Consider the following 13,367-nt stretch of genomic DNA (forward strand, 5'->3'; position numbering starts at 1 on the left):
CAGCCAATGGATATGAGGGGGGAAACTGAGGTAAAGAGTGGTTTCCAAAATATTAGTACTATTCAAATATGGAATTTTTTAGATTTCTTTTTCTTTTAAATATCCCCCGGAAGTCTTTTCAATGCAAATTCAATAAATGAAATGTATAAATTGTATGTGACTGACATTCTTTGTGCATTACACTGGCGTCTACATCATCCTTAGTGGGTAAACCTGAAGGTTATTTATTTATTCTTTGCGTCAAACGGATTTAAGATAAGACAAATTGTCAGTTTAATAGTTGGACGCATCACCGCTGCCAATTTCAGGCCATCAAATCAAATATTTTATCTCGAAAATGGGAGTCTCGGGACTCAGATTCCTATTAGATGTAAAAGGCCGCGTGGAGAATAAATCCGTTTTACGCACGCGGGTGAAACCGCGCGCAGTCTCTCTGCTTGTGTTTGTAGGGTATCACGGAGAGAGAGAGAGAGAGAGAGAGAGCTCATTTGCATACAGCTGAATAGTTATGTCCCCCCGTCCCGCACACCCGCATAAGGGCGAGAGAGGGACACGCGCCGCAACAATAGGAGGCACGCTGCCATTAACCGTAAAAATACTTGGGTGGGCATGAAGGGGCACACGCGCTGCAACATTAAACACAACTAGAATAAGATGTTCAGAAGGGAGAAAAAACAGAATGGAAACATAATGCGTAATGTAAGTGTGTGAGCGTAAAAGAGAAATTTTATTGGAGCTGAGAAAAGGCCCTTTTTCTAAATTAAAGCAAGCGTGTGTCTTTAGTGGGATCATTTGGGTCTGGGAGTTGTAAGATATTGGCTCTTGTGCTTCTGGGTTTGGTCTGAAAAAAAAAGTAACATTCTGAAAACTCAAAAACAACTCAAAAGATTGTTCCCCCTGTAATCGCATTTCTGCTTTCATTGTTTGTCTTACATCCCGAGGGAGGCGCACATGTGACCCCACAGAGAGTGGAGGGTCCTGGAAGGATAGCCCAAGTGTGCGAGGCTCCAGTGCTGCAGTAAGGGCTAATTAGGCGTGCAATTGAGTGGAACCGGGGGGTAAGGAAGGTACAAGGAGAGTAAGACAGTAATTGAATTTCTGCTTTCCATTCTCGAAGTTTCGGCTCTCCTGCGCTGTCCCCTCTCATGCAAAAAAAAAAAAAAAAAATGTGTAAATCTGCGCCCCGCATATTGTGCGCTAAAAATAAGTCAGCAGATGTTGGGGGCTTGTTAATAATCGCCCGGTATCCATGGTGGTCAGTCATCTCTCTGCCAGTGGGTATTAAATCTGGATAATTGTTGGGGTGGAAAGAGAAGGGGGTTGAATATGTAAAATGGGCGGTGCCAGCTGGGTGAGTGGCAGTTTATGTAATGAGCAGCGCAGTGGTAGTCTATATATCTGGGAGGAGACACACTAGGGTTCATTCAGTAGTAATAAGACGAGTGATGAACGTCCGTGGCGCACTGACGCACCGACTTGAGCACCAAAACAAGCTCTGAGCCGCGCGCACACAGAGGAGTTGACCATTGTGGAGTACAATATCATGCAAGGAGAGGACGCCTGCTGACGGAGTGAGACACAGCTGTGGATATTGGTCTTCCCTCACCTTTGGATAACTTGGAGATTGGAAACGCTTCCTCTGGACGCTTTTGACGCACGGCAACAAGGAGCTATTGAGGACTCCTCGGGAGTGGAGGATTTATAGCGTTTCGTGGAAGGGTTTTTTTAATACCCTATTTGTTTACCTCGGCGTCAATACTTCGGAATAAGAAGGTTTTGCTGCGTGAGTGGCTGGTGACGCGGCTGCCCTGGAGAAACAAGAAGGATGGCAGCCTGGTTCACCTTTACCATCGCATTTAGCACCACGTTAATATCACAGGTATGAAAGAGGATGTACATCTCCTTGGTGGTCCTGAGACCTCGGCGAAACCAGATGGAGAGCCGCCTGTTTAATTTTCCCCCCCCTCTTTTTTTTTATAACAGAATAAGCTTCATGTTGCTGCACGACGTTTTCTTAAATAATATTTCCTTCTCTTTTAGGTATTTGGATCCGGAGTTTTTGAGCTGGATCTCCACGAATTTAAAAATCACAAAGGTCTGCTTGCAAACGGAGACGCATGCAAGCCCAACTGCAGGACTTATTTTAGAATTTGCTTGAAGAACTATCAGGCTGTGGTCTCTCCAGGTGACTGCATCTTTGGAAGTACAATGACACCAGTGCTGGGGACAAACTCTTTCAGCGCCAAGGACAGTGGCACTTTACCTACACCGATTCAAATACCCTTCAACTTTGGCTGGCCGGTAAGGGCGTGGAGCAGCACATCCACTTTATTTGTTTCACTACAGCGATTGCTATTATGTTGTTTTCGGGGAACTGCTATGCATTTTGGGAGCGCACCGATTATTGGTCAGCTAGTCTAATCCATATCATTAGGTAATACTCTTTCGACTAACAGATTGGACTGCTGCCATGTCGTTCATTTCAAAATCCAGAAAGGCTCTCGTGATCACTGTGAGACATATTTCCTCGTGCAGTCTTAAGTCTGATTTGAATTTCTCTTCTCAATTAGCAGCAGCCCATGAAATACAAAAATAAGCAAGATTTAGGCTCTCGTCTAAATTGCGAGAACTCGTTTTTTAATGGCTATAATCTTTGTAGCATGTATTAACGGCATATGTTTTCTCTTTAGGGGTCCTTTTCATTAATAATTGAAGCCCGACATTCACCTTATGGAAACCTACCTGTAGGTAAGTGCAGCCTTTTTTACCACAGGAGGGAGCTCTGTGTGTAGGTTTAACACACTCCAGTCGGTTTACCATTTTTGCACACTTAACATGCATAAAAGCAGAAAAAAATTAGGCTATTAAATGCAGTTTAGTCACTGAAGTGTTCCCCCTCTACCTCCTGTTAATTGTTCATCATTTCAGACAATTTTCACGCCTATTCATGCCTTTGTTATGAACTTCAGAACACCTTTTTCATTCTTATACCCAATACAATTGAACTTCCTCTAGTTTATTTTTGGCGTGGGAAAGAGCTGTGGGCTTTGGTGAGAATACTCAGTGCCTGCCAAAAGCCCCTGACTACATCTTCCTGTATTTTACACCTTACTCTGTTCTGCCCTTTGGAAGAGGGGACTGGGCCTGGGAATGTTTTTGCTGACGGAAAGAAAGAGGAAATTTCAACCTGAGTTTATCTTTCATCTAAGCTGTATGGGATTTGATAAGGGATGCAGCTTGGCACTGGGCAGATTATTAAAGCAAAAGTGGATGACTTTTGACCTCGCAAGCCATTTATGATGCATAAGTGACATAAAACCATAATCAATCCAGGACATGGGCAGGTTTAAACTCTAAACTTCCTCCATTAATTCTGACTTCCTCTTCCTTCTCCTCTTTTTTCTTCTTCTTCATCTTCTTTCAGAAACCAACAACCAAGACGCTTTGATTAGCCTCTTTACCATCCAAAGACAACTTGGTGTAGGAACTGACTGGTCTCAGGACACACTGGCCGATGTGCAGACAGAGCTGAAGTATTCGTACCGATTCATCTGCAATGAAAGTTACTACGGAGAAAGTTGTTCCAAAAAGTGCACGCCCAGGGATGACCGATTCGGCCACTACACCTGCACCCGTGATGGACAGCTATCCTGTCTGCCTGGCTGGAAGGGGAAATACTGCGAAGAACGTAAGCAACCAGCTAAATAATCTTTATGTTTTACAACTGTCTGGCTCACTTGCTATCAGTAGTCTGTTCTTGGTGGTCACAGTCTCTGTAGTTGCTTTAATTCAATCTGATTGTAATGAGTTTTTGGATAGTGTTCTGCAGGATTTGGTGGACAGGCCTTACCTTAAAGCTGTTAACTGTCCAAGACTCTGATGAATCTGTTTCCACTCTGTACATCGCCCTTTGCTCTTCATAATCATTATAATGGTTTTCTGCCTATAGAGAGAAATGCATAAGTTTGATATCAGCTGTTGCTAGTATGTGAGTTGTGTAACCCATAGGTCATCATCCTGAAGGCCACAGGATGTTTGAGTGCTATAACTAGACATGACCTCATGATATCTGGCAAGTCTGATAGGCAATTTTGGTGTGGAATGCATTTTTCATAGCTGTTTGCTTCATATAATTTGTAATCATATAATTCTGACGTGCAATTGGTGGGTTTGTGGGTTCTCATTGAATATGGGTTTTCTTGGCGGGGGGAGGCTTAGCACGACAACAGGCACATTATACTTGTGCAAACCCACTTGGCCGGATCGTGCACCAACACTCCCAAGATTTGGAAAGTTCTGAATGAGCCTATGAGGAGGCTCAATGCCATTTGGCTCCACAATACCAAGGGCCCCCTTTCACCAAAACAAATTAATCAAAGAGTAGATTGGAAGGAGGCACCGTGAGAGTAATAGTTACCATGTGCTGGATATGTGACCACATGGGTGACAGCGGATCTGTCATCCATGTCACTTGGCGGTGAAAGAGAAATTGGCATGTGCTATTTTGACTGTGGCGCCAAATTCTAACCAGATGGGCTCACGTGTTGCAATTACACACACATCAATCGCCACTGACTACAGAAAATATACATGAGAAAGACAGATTGGGCATCTTTCAGAGGCCATAATTTGCCTTCTCGCTCACATGCTCCCATACATACATTTTAACAAGCCCGGCCGTTCGGGGCCATAGTGTAGTTTGAAGGAGCTTAGTAGCAAACACATTAATGCAGAAACACTCACTGTGGACACTTGCGCACAGTGGTAGTAGTAGTGATCACGTGACACAAATGGCTAGCTAACTCAAGCTAAGTCTACGCGTATTAGCGAGCATTTACCTGCTGTTTCTGTCCAGGTAAATTAAAGGGAGAGCTGTTAATTTGTGTTTACTACTGTACCTTCAGAAAGCGCGTGCCCGGTAACTTAATCTGCGGGCGCGAGGGGGTGTGCGCGCGGGCATTGATAGAAGGAGCCCAGGCGACTGCACGCGCCAAGGTTAATCGCAGCATTATTATCCGCCACGCGCCACCGATGTTTAGTCCCCTTCCATTGTTGGGCGCGCGGTAGTGGCAGCTGCAAATATGGTTCTGGCAGACCACAAACAACAATAGTGACAGCTGTCTGCTATTGAGAGCGAGCATCTGTTCTGGACTAAACCGGCCGCTTACTGTCAGTCGCCTGATATGTTGCCCCGGCGAATCAGTGTCATGACCGGTACACTTAAAACAGGACAAACAAACTCTCACCCCCACCCACACACACACAAACGACCCACCCAGTGGCAGCTGTGGGTGTGGCGGACAGGTTTAGATCAAATGGAGGCTTCTGAGGAAAGTTGAGCCTCACCAAGGCCCCGTGCACTTTAATATACAGAGCTTACAGTTGGCTATTTCAAGGAAAGCCTCGGTTGTTGTGTGCCTAATGGCCGTGCGAGGGGCTTGTGTGACATTTTAGCTTATGGTTTATTTTTAACAGTATGGAAAATGTGAAATTGTCACGCCTGATGTATTGTGTCAGGAGGAACAGGTGGACAACAGGCAAAGAACAGTAAAAGAGCAGCAGCCTTACTGTAAGTTTCATTTTTTTTCTTTCTTCTTTCTGCTTGTAGCTATCTGTCTGGAGGGTTGCAGCGAGAGGAATGGAAACTGCACCAAACCTGGCGAGTGTGTGTAAGTATTAATAATTGCAAGTGTTGAAATATGTGTTGGCTGTTAGGAAAGGAGCACATATGGGCACAGCGTCAGCTCCTTTCATGTGGAAGGCCTGGGTTGTTTTTCACTCAACTTCTTCACTCAGCTGCCTCCCAGTTTATGTGCAACAAAAGCACTTTTATCATCCGAGGATCCACATGAGCTGAAATATTTCCATATGATTCATTAAGTGAGGCTGAAGTTCACGTCAGCGTTTCGGTCCGCGCCCTCTCTTCACAGCATCACTCACTGACTTCTCTGCTTCCCATGTTCCCTCCTTGTCACTGCCCTGTCTCACTCACCAGCGTGGATAATTCACACACACACTCACCCACTCGCTGTGAGAAATTCCTCCTGATTTTTATTTTTGCCCTCTTTTTAGGCACAAATCCACCATTCCCACCACTAAAACCATCCCAGATTGAGGTTAAATCCTTTAGATACCAGTAAAGCTGCTCCCATGTCTCTGCGCACTAAGTAACAGAAAAATGTTTTAACCTTTAAAAGAGCATCTTAAGTCCCACGATCCTAGGAAACTTTAGGAAGCATCTTAATCTTTAAAAAAATATTTTTGCTTGGGTATTATTATATTATAATTAGTCTTAGCATTTACTTCTACACATGCTTTACATACATTGTACAACCTACCTGTACAAATAAAGTGCACTTTCACTGAGTGATGAGCGATAAACTAACTAGGTTTTACTAATGCAAGATCTCACTTTTAGCCAAGTGAAAGTTTGGGTTTTTTTCAGATTTCTGTGATGCATTAAGTAATCATATAATGATTGTGTCCAACTGTGGTATGACGCAGTTACTGATGTTAACCGATTTCTTAATATTAACATCCAGTTAATCTGTTACAGCGATATTTAATCTGAGTTATTTGATGGTTTAATATGAACTTCAATCGCAACACTTTTAGCATGAGAAAAAAACAAAGACTAATGTTTTAAATTTCTTTTGTTCTTGTTTTAATTTTTCAGATGCAGAGATGGCTGGCAGGGCACGTTCTGTGACGAGTGCAGGAAGTACCCGGCCTGCAAGCACGGTACCTGCCAGCTGCCATGGCAGTGTAACTGTCAGGAGGGCTGGGGAGGCCTATTATGTGACCAAGGTACGGCAGACAACTTGGCTCACTGCTGCTATTCCTTTTTAAAAAGATCCTCTCATATTACTTGCACCCTGTTTTCATTTGAATTAACTTGAAAGCATTAGTAAATTAGGTTTCCTCTGAAGTGTTCTATTCATAGCTTTCTACACATCCGGGGGTAGATAGGTTGTGTGTGTGTGTCCTGCAGACACCCTGTAAACAAACACTCTTCTCCTCTCTTCCCCAATCCAGACCTGAACTTCTGCACCCATCACCATCCCTGCGTGAATGGTGCCACTTGCATGAACACTGGCCAGGGAAGCTATACGTGTACATGCTTGCCAGGCTTCACGGGGGTCAACTGTGAGCTGGAGATGAAGGAGTGTGACAGCAACCCCTGCAGGAATGGGGGGACATGCACAGTAAGTAGGAAACTAAGCGGTGCATGCCCATCTTTAGGTTTCAAGATACGCTGCTGATCTTACTTACTCACTGACTTTTTTATATTTCCGTTTCCCAAGAATCTGGAGAGCGGCTACATGTGCACCTGTCCCCAGGGCTTCGAGGGTTCCCACTGTGAGCACAGCCTGCTGACCTGTGCTGACTCTCCCTGCTTCCACAAGGGGAAATGTAAGGAGAAGGACAACGGGCGCAGCTACATGTGCGAGTGTCCCCGAGGCTACACCGGGCTCAACTGCGAGAAGAAAGTGGACAAGTGCACGTCGCTTCCCTGCGCTAATGGTACGGTCTTCCTTTCCTCTTTGCCACCCCCCCCCCCTTTTTTTTCTGAACTTCCCCTTCCCCCCCACTCCAATTCCTGCCACTGGAACAACAGGAATTGGTGGGAACTTGGTGTCTATTGTCCTCCATGTAAACACTCGGCAGCTTCGAGCAGCAGCTTGTAAATGTCACCACAGCTTGCTGTGGTTGTTGATGAAAGGGGACAAATATCCAGCGCAGTTCAATTTCTGTCCTCATGTAAACACAGAGGGCTCTGGGATTGTTCTGCGCTGGGAGAACAATATGCAGCGCTGCGGTCACACTGTGGATTCAGTGGAAATGTGTGAACTCAAGCGGCCTCGCGGGAGGGATTATGGAGATTGTGTTCTCTGTCTTTGATTATGAAATGCCTCAGTGTCGAAACGTCTCTCACTCTGTTTGCTAATGGTAGCTTTTGAGTTTCCTCCGAACCTGTATTCGTTGATGCTTATGATCTACATCCGCTTTCTCTTTTTTTCATAGGAGGTCTGTGTCAGCTCCACGGTGGCAACCGTGTGTGCAGCTGCCGCGCAGGGTTTACCGGCCAGCGCTGCGAAACCAACATCAATGAGTGTAATGGAAACCCCTGCCTTAACGGAGGCACCTGCCAGGATCGAATCAACGACTACACCTGCATCTGTCCTGCAGGCTACGGAGGGCGAAACTGCGACCGGATCCTGAACGAGTGTTCCCTTCGGGCCTGCCTCAATGGGGGTACTTGCAGTGGAGGAGGTGGTCCGGGCAAGTCTCCAGCAACTTGCACCTGTCCCGCTGGCTTCACTGGACCCCAATGCGAATATTTCGCCGTCACCTCTCCTGTGACCACCGGAGAGAACAAAGATGGTTTCCAGTGGGCGGCGGTTTCTCTGGCTGTTGGGCTGGTGGCACTACTGGTGGTGCTGTGCATGGTGGTCTTGGCCTTGAGGCACATCCACAGGCAAGCCCAGAGGCAGCGAAGAGAATCAGAGACTATGAACAACTTGTCCAGCAGTCAGAGGGATAACCTGATCCCAGTGTCCCAGCTCAAAAACACCAACCAGAAAATCAGCCTGGAAGTAGACTGTGACTCAGAGAAATCAAACTTTATTCATAAAAATTATCACTTGGACCCTTACAACTCGAAATCAAAGGAGTTCAAGGACGAAAAGTCACAAGAGGATAAAAGTCTTATTTATGACAAGTGTTTAGATGATAAAACGCCTTTGAGTAGAGTGTACAGGTAAGAGAAAACATCTTTGCATGTCTTTATATTCTCGTCTTGGCTGCGATAATGTCTGTTAAAGAACTATTTATTCCACTCACATAGATAGTTTGTATATATACAGGGCTCTGCTGAGTAGAAATGACTGTTATGTATGAGAAGCCTCTCTCGTGTAATCCTCATTTGCACCCAACAGTGGGCCCCCCAACCATACATTGCTCTTCATCCACAGAGTTTATATTGAACAATTGCTTAGCTATGCACCGCACACTCTTCTTTGATGCTTCGCCGCATGTGTATACACCTAACGCATAGTTCTGCCATGTGTTTCTAGTTTGCATTAACACAAAGTGTGATTTGTGTTTTGCAGCGAAAAGCCAGAGTGTAGAATATCTACGATATGCTCCTCGAGAGACTCCATGTACCAGTCGGTATTTGTTATAGCAGAAGAGAGGAGGGAATGCGTCATAGCGACTGAGGTAAGGCAAATAAATAAATAAAATAAAATCACGTCTTCATCAGCGTTGCCTTAGATCCTCTATTTGACATCCATTAGGTTGTCCCAAGTGCACGATTCCTCACTAGTACACCAACATTCATAGGAGAAGATGAGACTTGCTGTTTTTCCTTGTTTTTTTGGTATTCTGACTTAAGCTGGGGGGGGAACGCAATCACATGCATTATTGGTTTCTATAAATTATGCTGGCTACACTTTATCTTGGCCATATGATGACCTAAAGTGAGAACCTATAATGATTTCTCGCACATGTTTGGCTCTGCTCGGTCTCAAAGGTGCTATGTTTTAGTGCTGTGGCTTTTAGTGGAATTTTTAGGATGTTTACCTCCAAGCAAAATATAAAAGTGATACCGGAGCATTTGAGCTAAAGGAGAAACTGTTTTTAATTTGCTGTTTTTATGTTGTTCAAATTATTTGGTCTAACTCCATTTTTTTTCTCTCTTTTATCCCACAGGTATAAACTGTGAGTGTCAGAAGGCAAGGGAACGGGGGGGGGGAGACACAATCAAGGCAGAATGTAATATTCTGGATTGTTTACAAATGCTGAGAAGAGACTGGAGATCATTTTAGATGTTCACTGCTGCTCTGGAACACTTGAGAACTGGAGAGGGCAGAAAAGTCTGCTCTGCAAAAAGGAAAGAAAAACAAAAACAACAAAAAAAGGACAGAAATGAAAAACTTTGACCGAGTGTTTGTATGCAACACATGTACAGTGAAGGACCTCTCTCAGTCGCGACAATGGTTAAATGGACTGGCAAAAAAATAGACTGACTGCACGAGGTGTGACGACAGCATCGGTGAAATTATTAAACTTCTAACCTTGGCCATCCTGGACAGTAAAAAAAAAAAAAGAGAGAGATAAAGGGTGGATTGTTGCCCTTTGTATCTGACCTGGCCTTGTGTGATAATCATGATGACTTTGACAGCCAGCCAATCAGTAAAAAAGAAAAGGTGCCTAAAGATTTGATCACTCCAAATCCACCCCCCCGCCACCTTTCCCCTTCTTTCCTGCCAGCTTCGCCTGCTATGCAAGACTCAGGGTCCAGACGAGTGAACTCACCCCGTGTCACAATCCAACCTCACCACCACTGAGTTCTGAATGTCTGAAACTAATCTTCAGCCGTCAATCACGTGGAAAAAAGAAAAAAAGAAATGGGGGGGGCGCTGGTTGGACACGTCATGCGCAAGGGTGAAGATCGTATGCAGCCCAAATTCACTAGAAGCCTTAAAAAAACGGGGTTTGAATGCTCAGTTGTGTGCCCTTGTCTGTCCTTGGATCGATTTGCACTACCAAAATAAATAAATAAAAACAACGGGGGAAAAAATACTTTGAAAATCAACAGGGATTTGAAAAGAAAACCACAGGAGCGCAACAGTCAGTGCAGTGCCAGCAAGATCCAAGAGAAAGGGAAAAGTTTGCGCATAGAAAAAAGGTGTTGGGGTTTTTTTGTTTGTTCTTTTTAATGTAACTGAAAACAAGAGACTCAAAACGAGAAGAAAAAGACTGTCACACCACTGCCTGCCTATAATGAATTTCAAAAGTACAGAACCAATAATGTAATTTTTTTTAAATGAGTATTTCCAGAGTTTTAATTTAAATATGACACACTGCTCTTTATATGTTTTATAATGTTATTTTGTATATAATGCATATTTATAAGGACCAAACTTCTGAAGAATAAAAAATTCCGTGAAAATTTCTGGAAAGAAATTATTTTTGGTCTTTTTTTTTTCTTTTACATTATTAACCGTGTGTGTCTAGAACTTATTTATATGTTTAGCTTCATTTCAGCCAACAGCATCGGTTTAATCAGTGCTAACTGCTCTCCTGCAGTAACACAACATCACGTATAATGTTTTGGACATTTGGTAAATGAAGGTCCTTGAATGTAGTATGTCTACCTCGAGTAATTCCTGGAAATGCTGTTGGCTCTGGCCCCACTCACTCACCCACCCACCCCCTTGTTTCTCTCTCTCCAGCCCTAAATTGGCTTGAAATTCAAATCCGTTTCCACGGATACCACCCCCTCAAGCTGGAAATGGTGAAACAAAGCCCGGCACGGGGCAAAAGGGGGAATGCCTCCCCACCACCACTACTCTTCTCTCTCTCACCCCTCCCTCGCCATAAAGCTCGTGCGTGCATCCGTGCGCACACGCGCAGCCGTCCAAGCAGATGCCGTGGGGGAGCGCGGTGTGAGTCTGCAGTGCCATAAAAACAGCAGCATATGCCAAGCCTCTCAGCCTGTGCGCACGACCCACAGAGACCTCCTCCCATAAAAAATACACTCAGGCACTTGCATGCTCCCCAACTGCTCTGCCTCCCCTTCAGGGTTAAGAGCAATATTTCAATGCCCGGTTCCGTACCACCCACTCCTCTGCAAACAAAGCTGGAGAGAGGACCTGGCACCAGAAGAGGGGAGGGTGAAACCAGATGGAAGCCAGCGGATCTGCGAGGATTCCACATAAATAAATAAGTCAACTTTTCTAAAATAGAGATCTTTATCAGAGTACTCTTCTTCGTCTTACTACCCTTTACCGTCCTCATCTATTTGCAAAATAGCCACTGTTCCATACAGTTTGGAAGATCACTTAAGGATCAGTGTTTTTAATTATTATTTTTTTTATTTTGTCTTTTTTCTTTTCTCTCTCTCTCTCTCTGTGTGTGTGTGTGTGTGTGTGTGTGTGTGTGTGTGTTTGTGTGTGTGTGTCATCCGCATTATCAGAATCTCTCCTGACTCCAATTAACACAAATGCTGCAACAGTCAACACCCCCTAATCAGCAGCAATCAACACTCAGCAGAGAATCTGGATGGTTTTTCCCACACACACACACACACACACACACACACACACACACACACATCCTGTCAGCCCGTTGACCTAGGCATCCTCATCTTCAGCTAGTGTGTGTTCGTTAAAAAAAAAAAAAGAAAGAAAGGAGTTTGGAAAGGGGAGCTTCCGCACAGGCTCGGAAAAAACATACTTGCTATCACAGTGATGAATCACCCAGTTAAAGGCCTCTCGCGCTGTGGTCATCTGTTACCTGACCCAGCCTGATAGCGCTTCCCACCGTCCCCACACTCACACCTACGAGCAGGAGCGCTCTCTCATCCACACTCCATCGCACATGCTAAGGCTCTGCTCTTTGGCCTCTCGGTGTCCATAACACAGCCAGGCATTTTCATTGTGTTATAATCACAGCATCCTGTTTGTGACCCGATGACATCAGTTCCTGTTTCCTCCCTGATTAAAAAAAAAAAAAAAGCAGAACATGCCACTGCATGCTGACTGCTTTTCTCACGCATCGTTTTCATTTCGTTCTGTACTCGCACACATGACTCGGGCTCTCAGGAAACATCCTCAAAACAAGCCAGGGCCCAGACAAACACACTAATCAGTGCTATTTATTCCCAATCTAGGAAAAGGGAAGAAAATAAAATGTATAAATTGATGTGTGAGCGAAGCAGATGTTGAAAGTGCCAATCAGGAGTTGAAAGCTGCAGGTTGTCTTTCTTTTTATAGCTGGAGCTCTTGTGGTTTGTTAAAATCCTCAACTGGCTTCAAACAGCATGAGTGTGTTGTTGTTGGCCTGTGTGTCCTTGCCCTGCCCTGTTAAGGTGAGCCTGATCCAAATATTGATAGTACCGATACCAACCCTGGTATCGCTATTTGTATCGGATCAATACTAGCACAACAGGATTGATACTTTGTTGCACTATGAAAAACGTCTAAACCTTTTTCTGTTCAAACATCACGTTTATTGTAGTTATAGCCTACAGCACATTTAAACAACAGAAGCTGAAACAAAGTGCTTTAGAGACAGACATATTTACATTCAGGGTCTCCAAAAACAGTTTCAAAATACACGAAAAGCTGAAAGATGTGTTTTACTGTGTTAACTGAGTACTATGGAAAGTAAAAATCACCACAGTGATTTAGTAGTTATTAAAATGTGTTAAGAAGTTAACAAATTGATGATGATTCAGCTCATAAATAGTGACACACTGACACACACCCTCCCCTACATAAGCTGCCTTTCTAGGTTACACTTATCAGCATCTGTATCTGTACTGGTACTGGTATCTGCAGTGCTGGCCCTGTATTTAC

At 44.3% G+C, this 13,367-nt stretch overlaps 1 protein-coding gene across 1 annotated transcript; it reads left to right on the top strand.

Annotated features, from left to right (window-relative positions):
* Positions 1-1,442: 1,442 nt before the first annotated feature.
* On the top strand, positions 1,443-10,957 carry dll4 (delta-like 4 (Drosophila)). Its single transcript, XM_031755148.2, has 11 exons — positions 1,443-1,879; positions 2,041-2,301; positions 2,691-2,748; positions 3,425-3,688; positions 5,609-5,669; positions 6,677-6,807; positions 7,036-7,205; positions 7,305-7,524; positions 8,026-8,761; positions 9,114-9,222; positions 9,715-10,957. The coding sequence occupies exons 1-11, from the start codon at positions 1,826-1,828 to the stop codon at positions 9,718-9,720; spliced, it is 2,070 nt and encodes a 689-aa protein (XP_031611008.1). The 5' UTR covers positions 1,443-1,825; the 3' UTR covers positions 9,721-10,957.
* The last annotated feature ends 2,410 nt before the right edge of the window (positions 10,958-13,367 follow it).

This window comes from Oreochromis aureus, linkage group 15 (assembly GCF_013358895.1).
Source record: "Oreochromis aureus strain Israel breed Guangdong linkage group 15, ZZ_aureus, whole genome shotgun sequence".
Taxonomy (NCBI): Eukaryota; Metazoa; Chordata; class Actinopteri; order Cichliformes; family Cichlidae; genus Oreochromis; species Oreochromis aureus.

What these genes read in the sequence shown, in the direction of transcription:
- dll4 (XM_031755148.2), top strand. Translation starts at nt 1,826, where the DNA reads ATGGCAGCCTGGTTCACCTTTACCATCGCATTTAGCACCACGTTAATA. An exon ending in ACCAAACCTGGCGAGTGTGT is followed by an intron (nt 5,670 to 6,676) that starts GTAAGTATTAAT and finishes TTAATTTTTCAG; the next exon opens with ATGCAGAGATGGCTGGCAGG. An exon ending in CCTTTGAGTAGAGTGTACAG is followed by an intron (nt 8,762 to 9,113) that starts GTAAGAGAAAAC and finishes TGTGTTTTGCAG; the next exon opens with CGAAAAGCCAGAGTGTAGAA.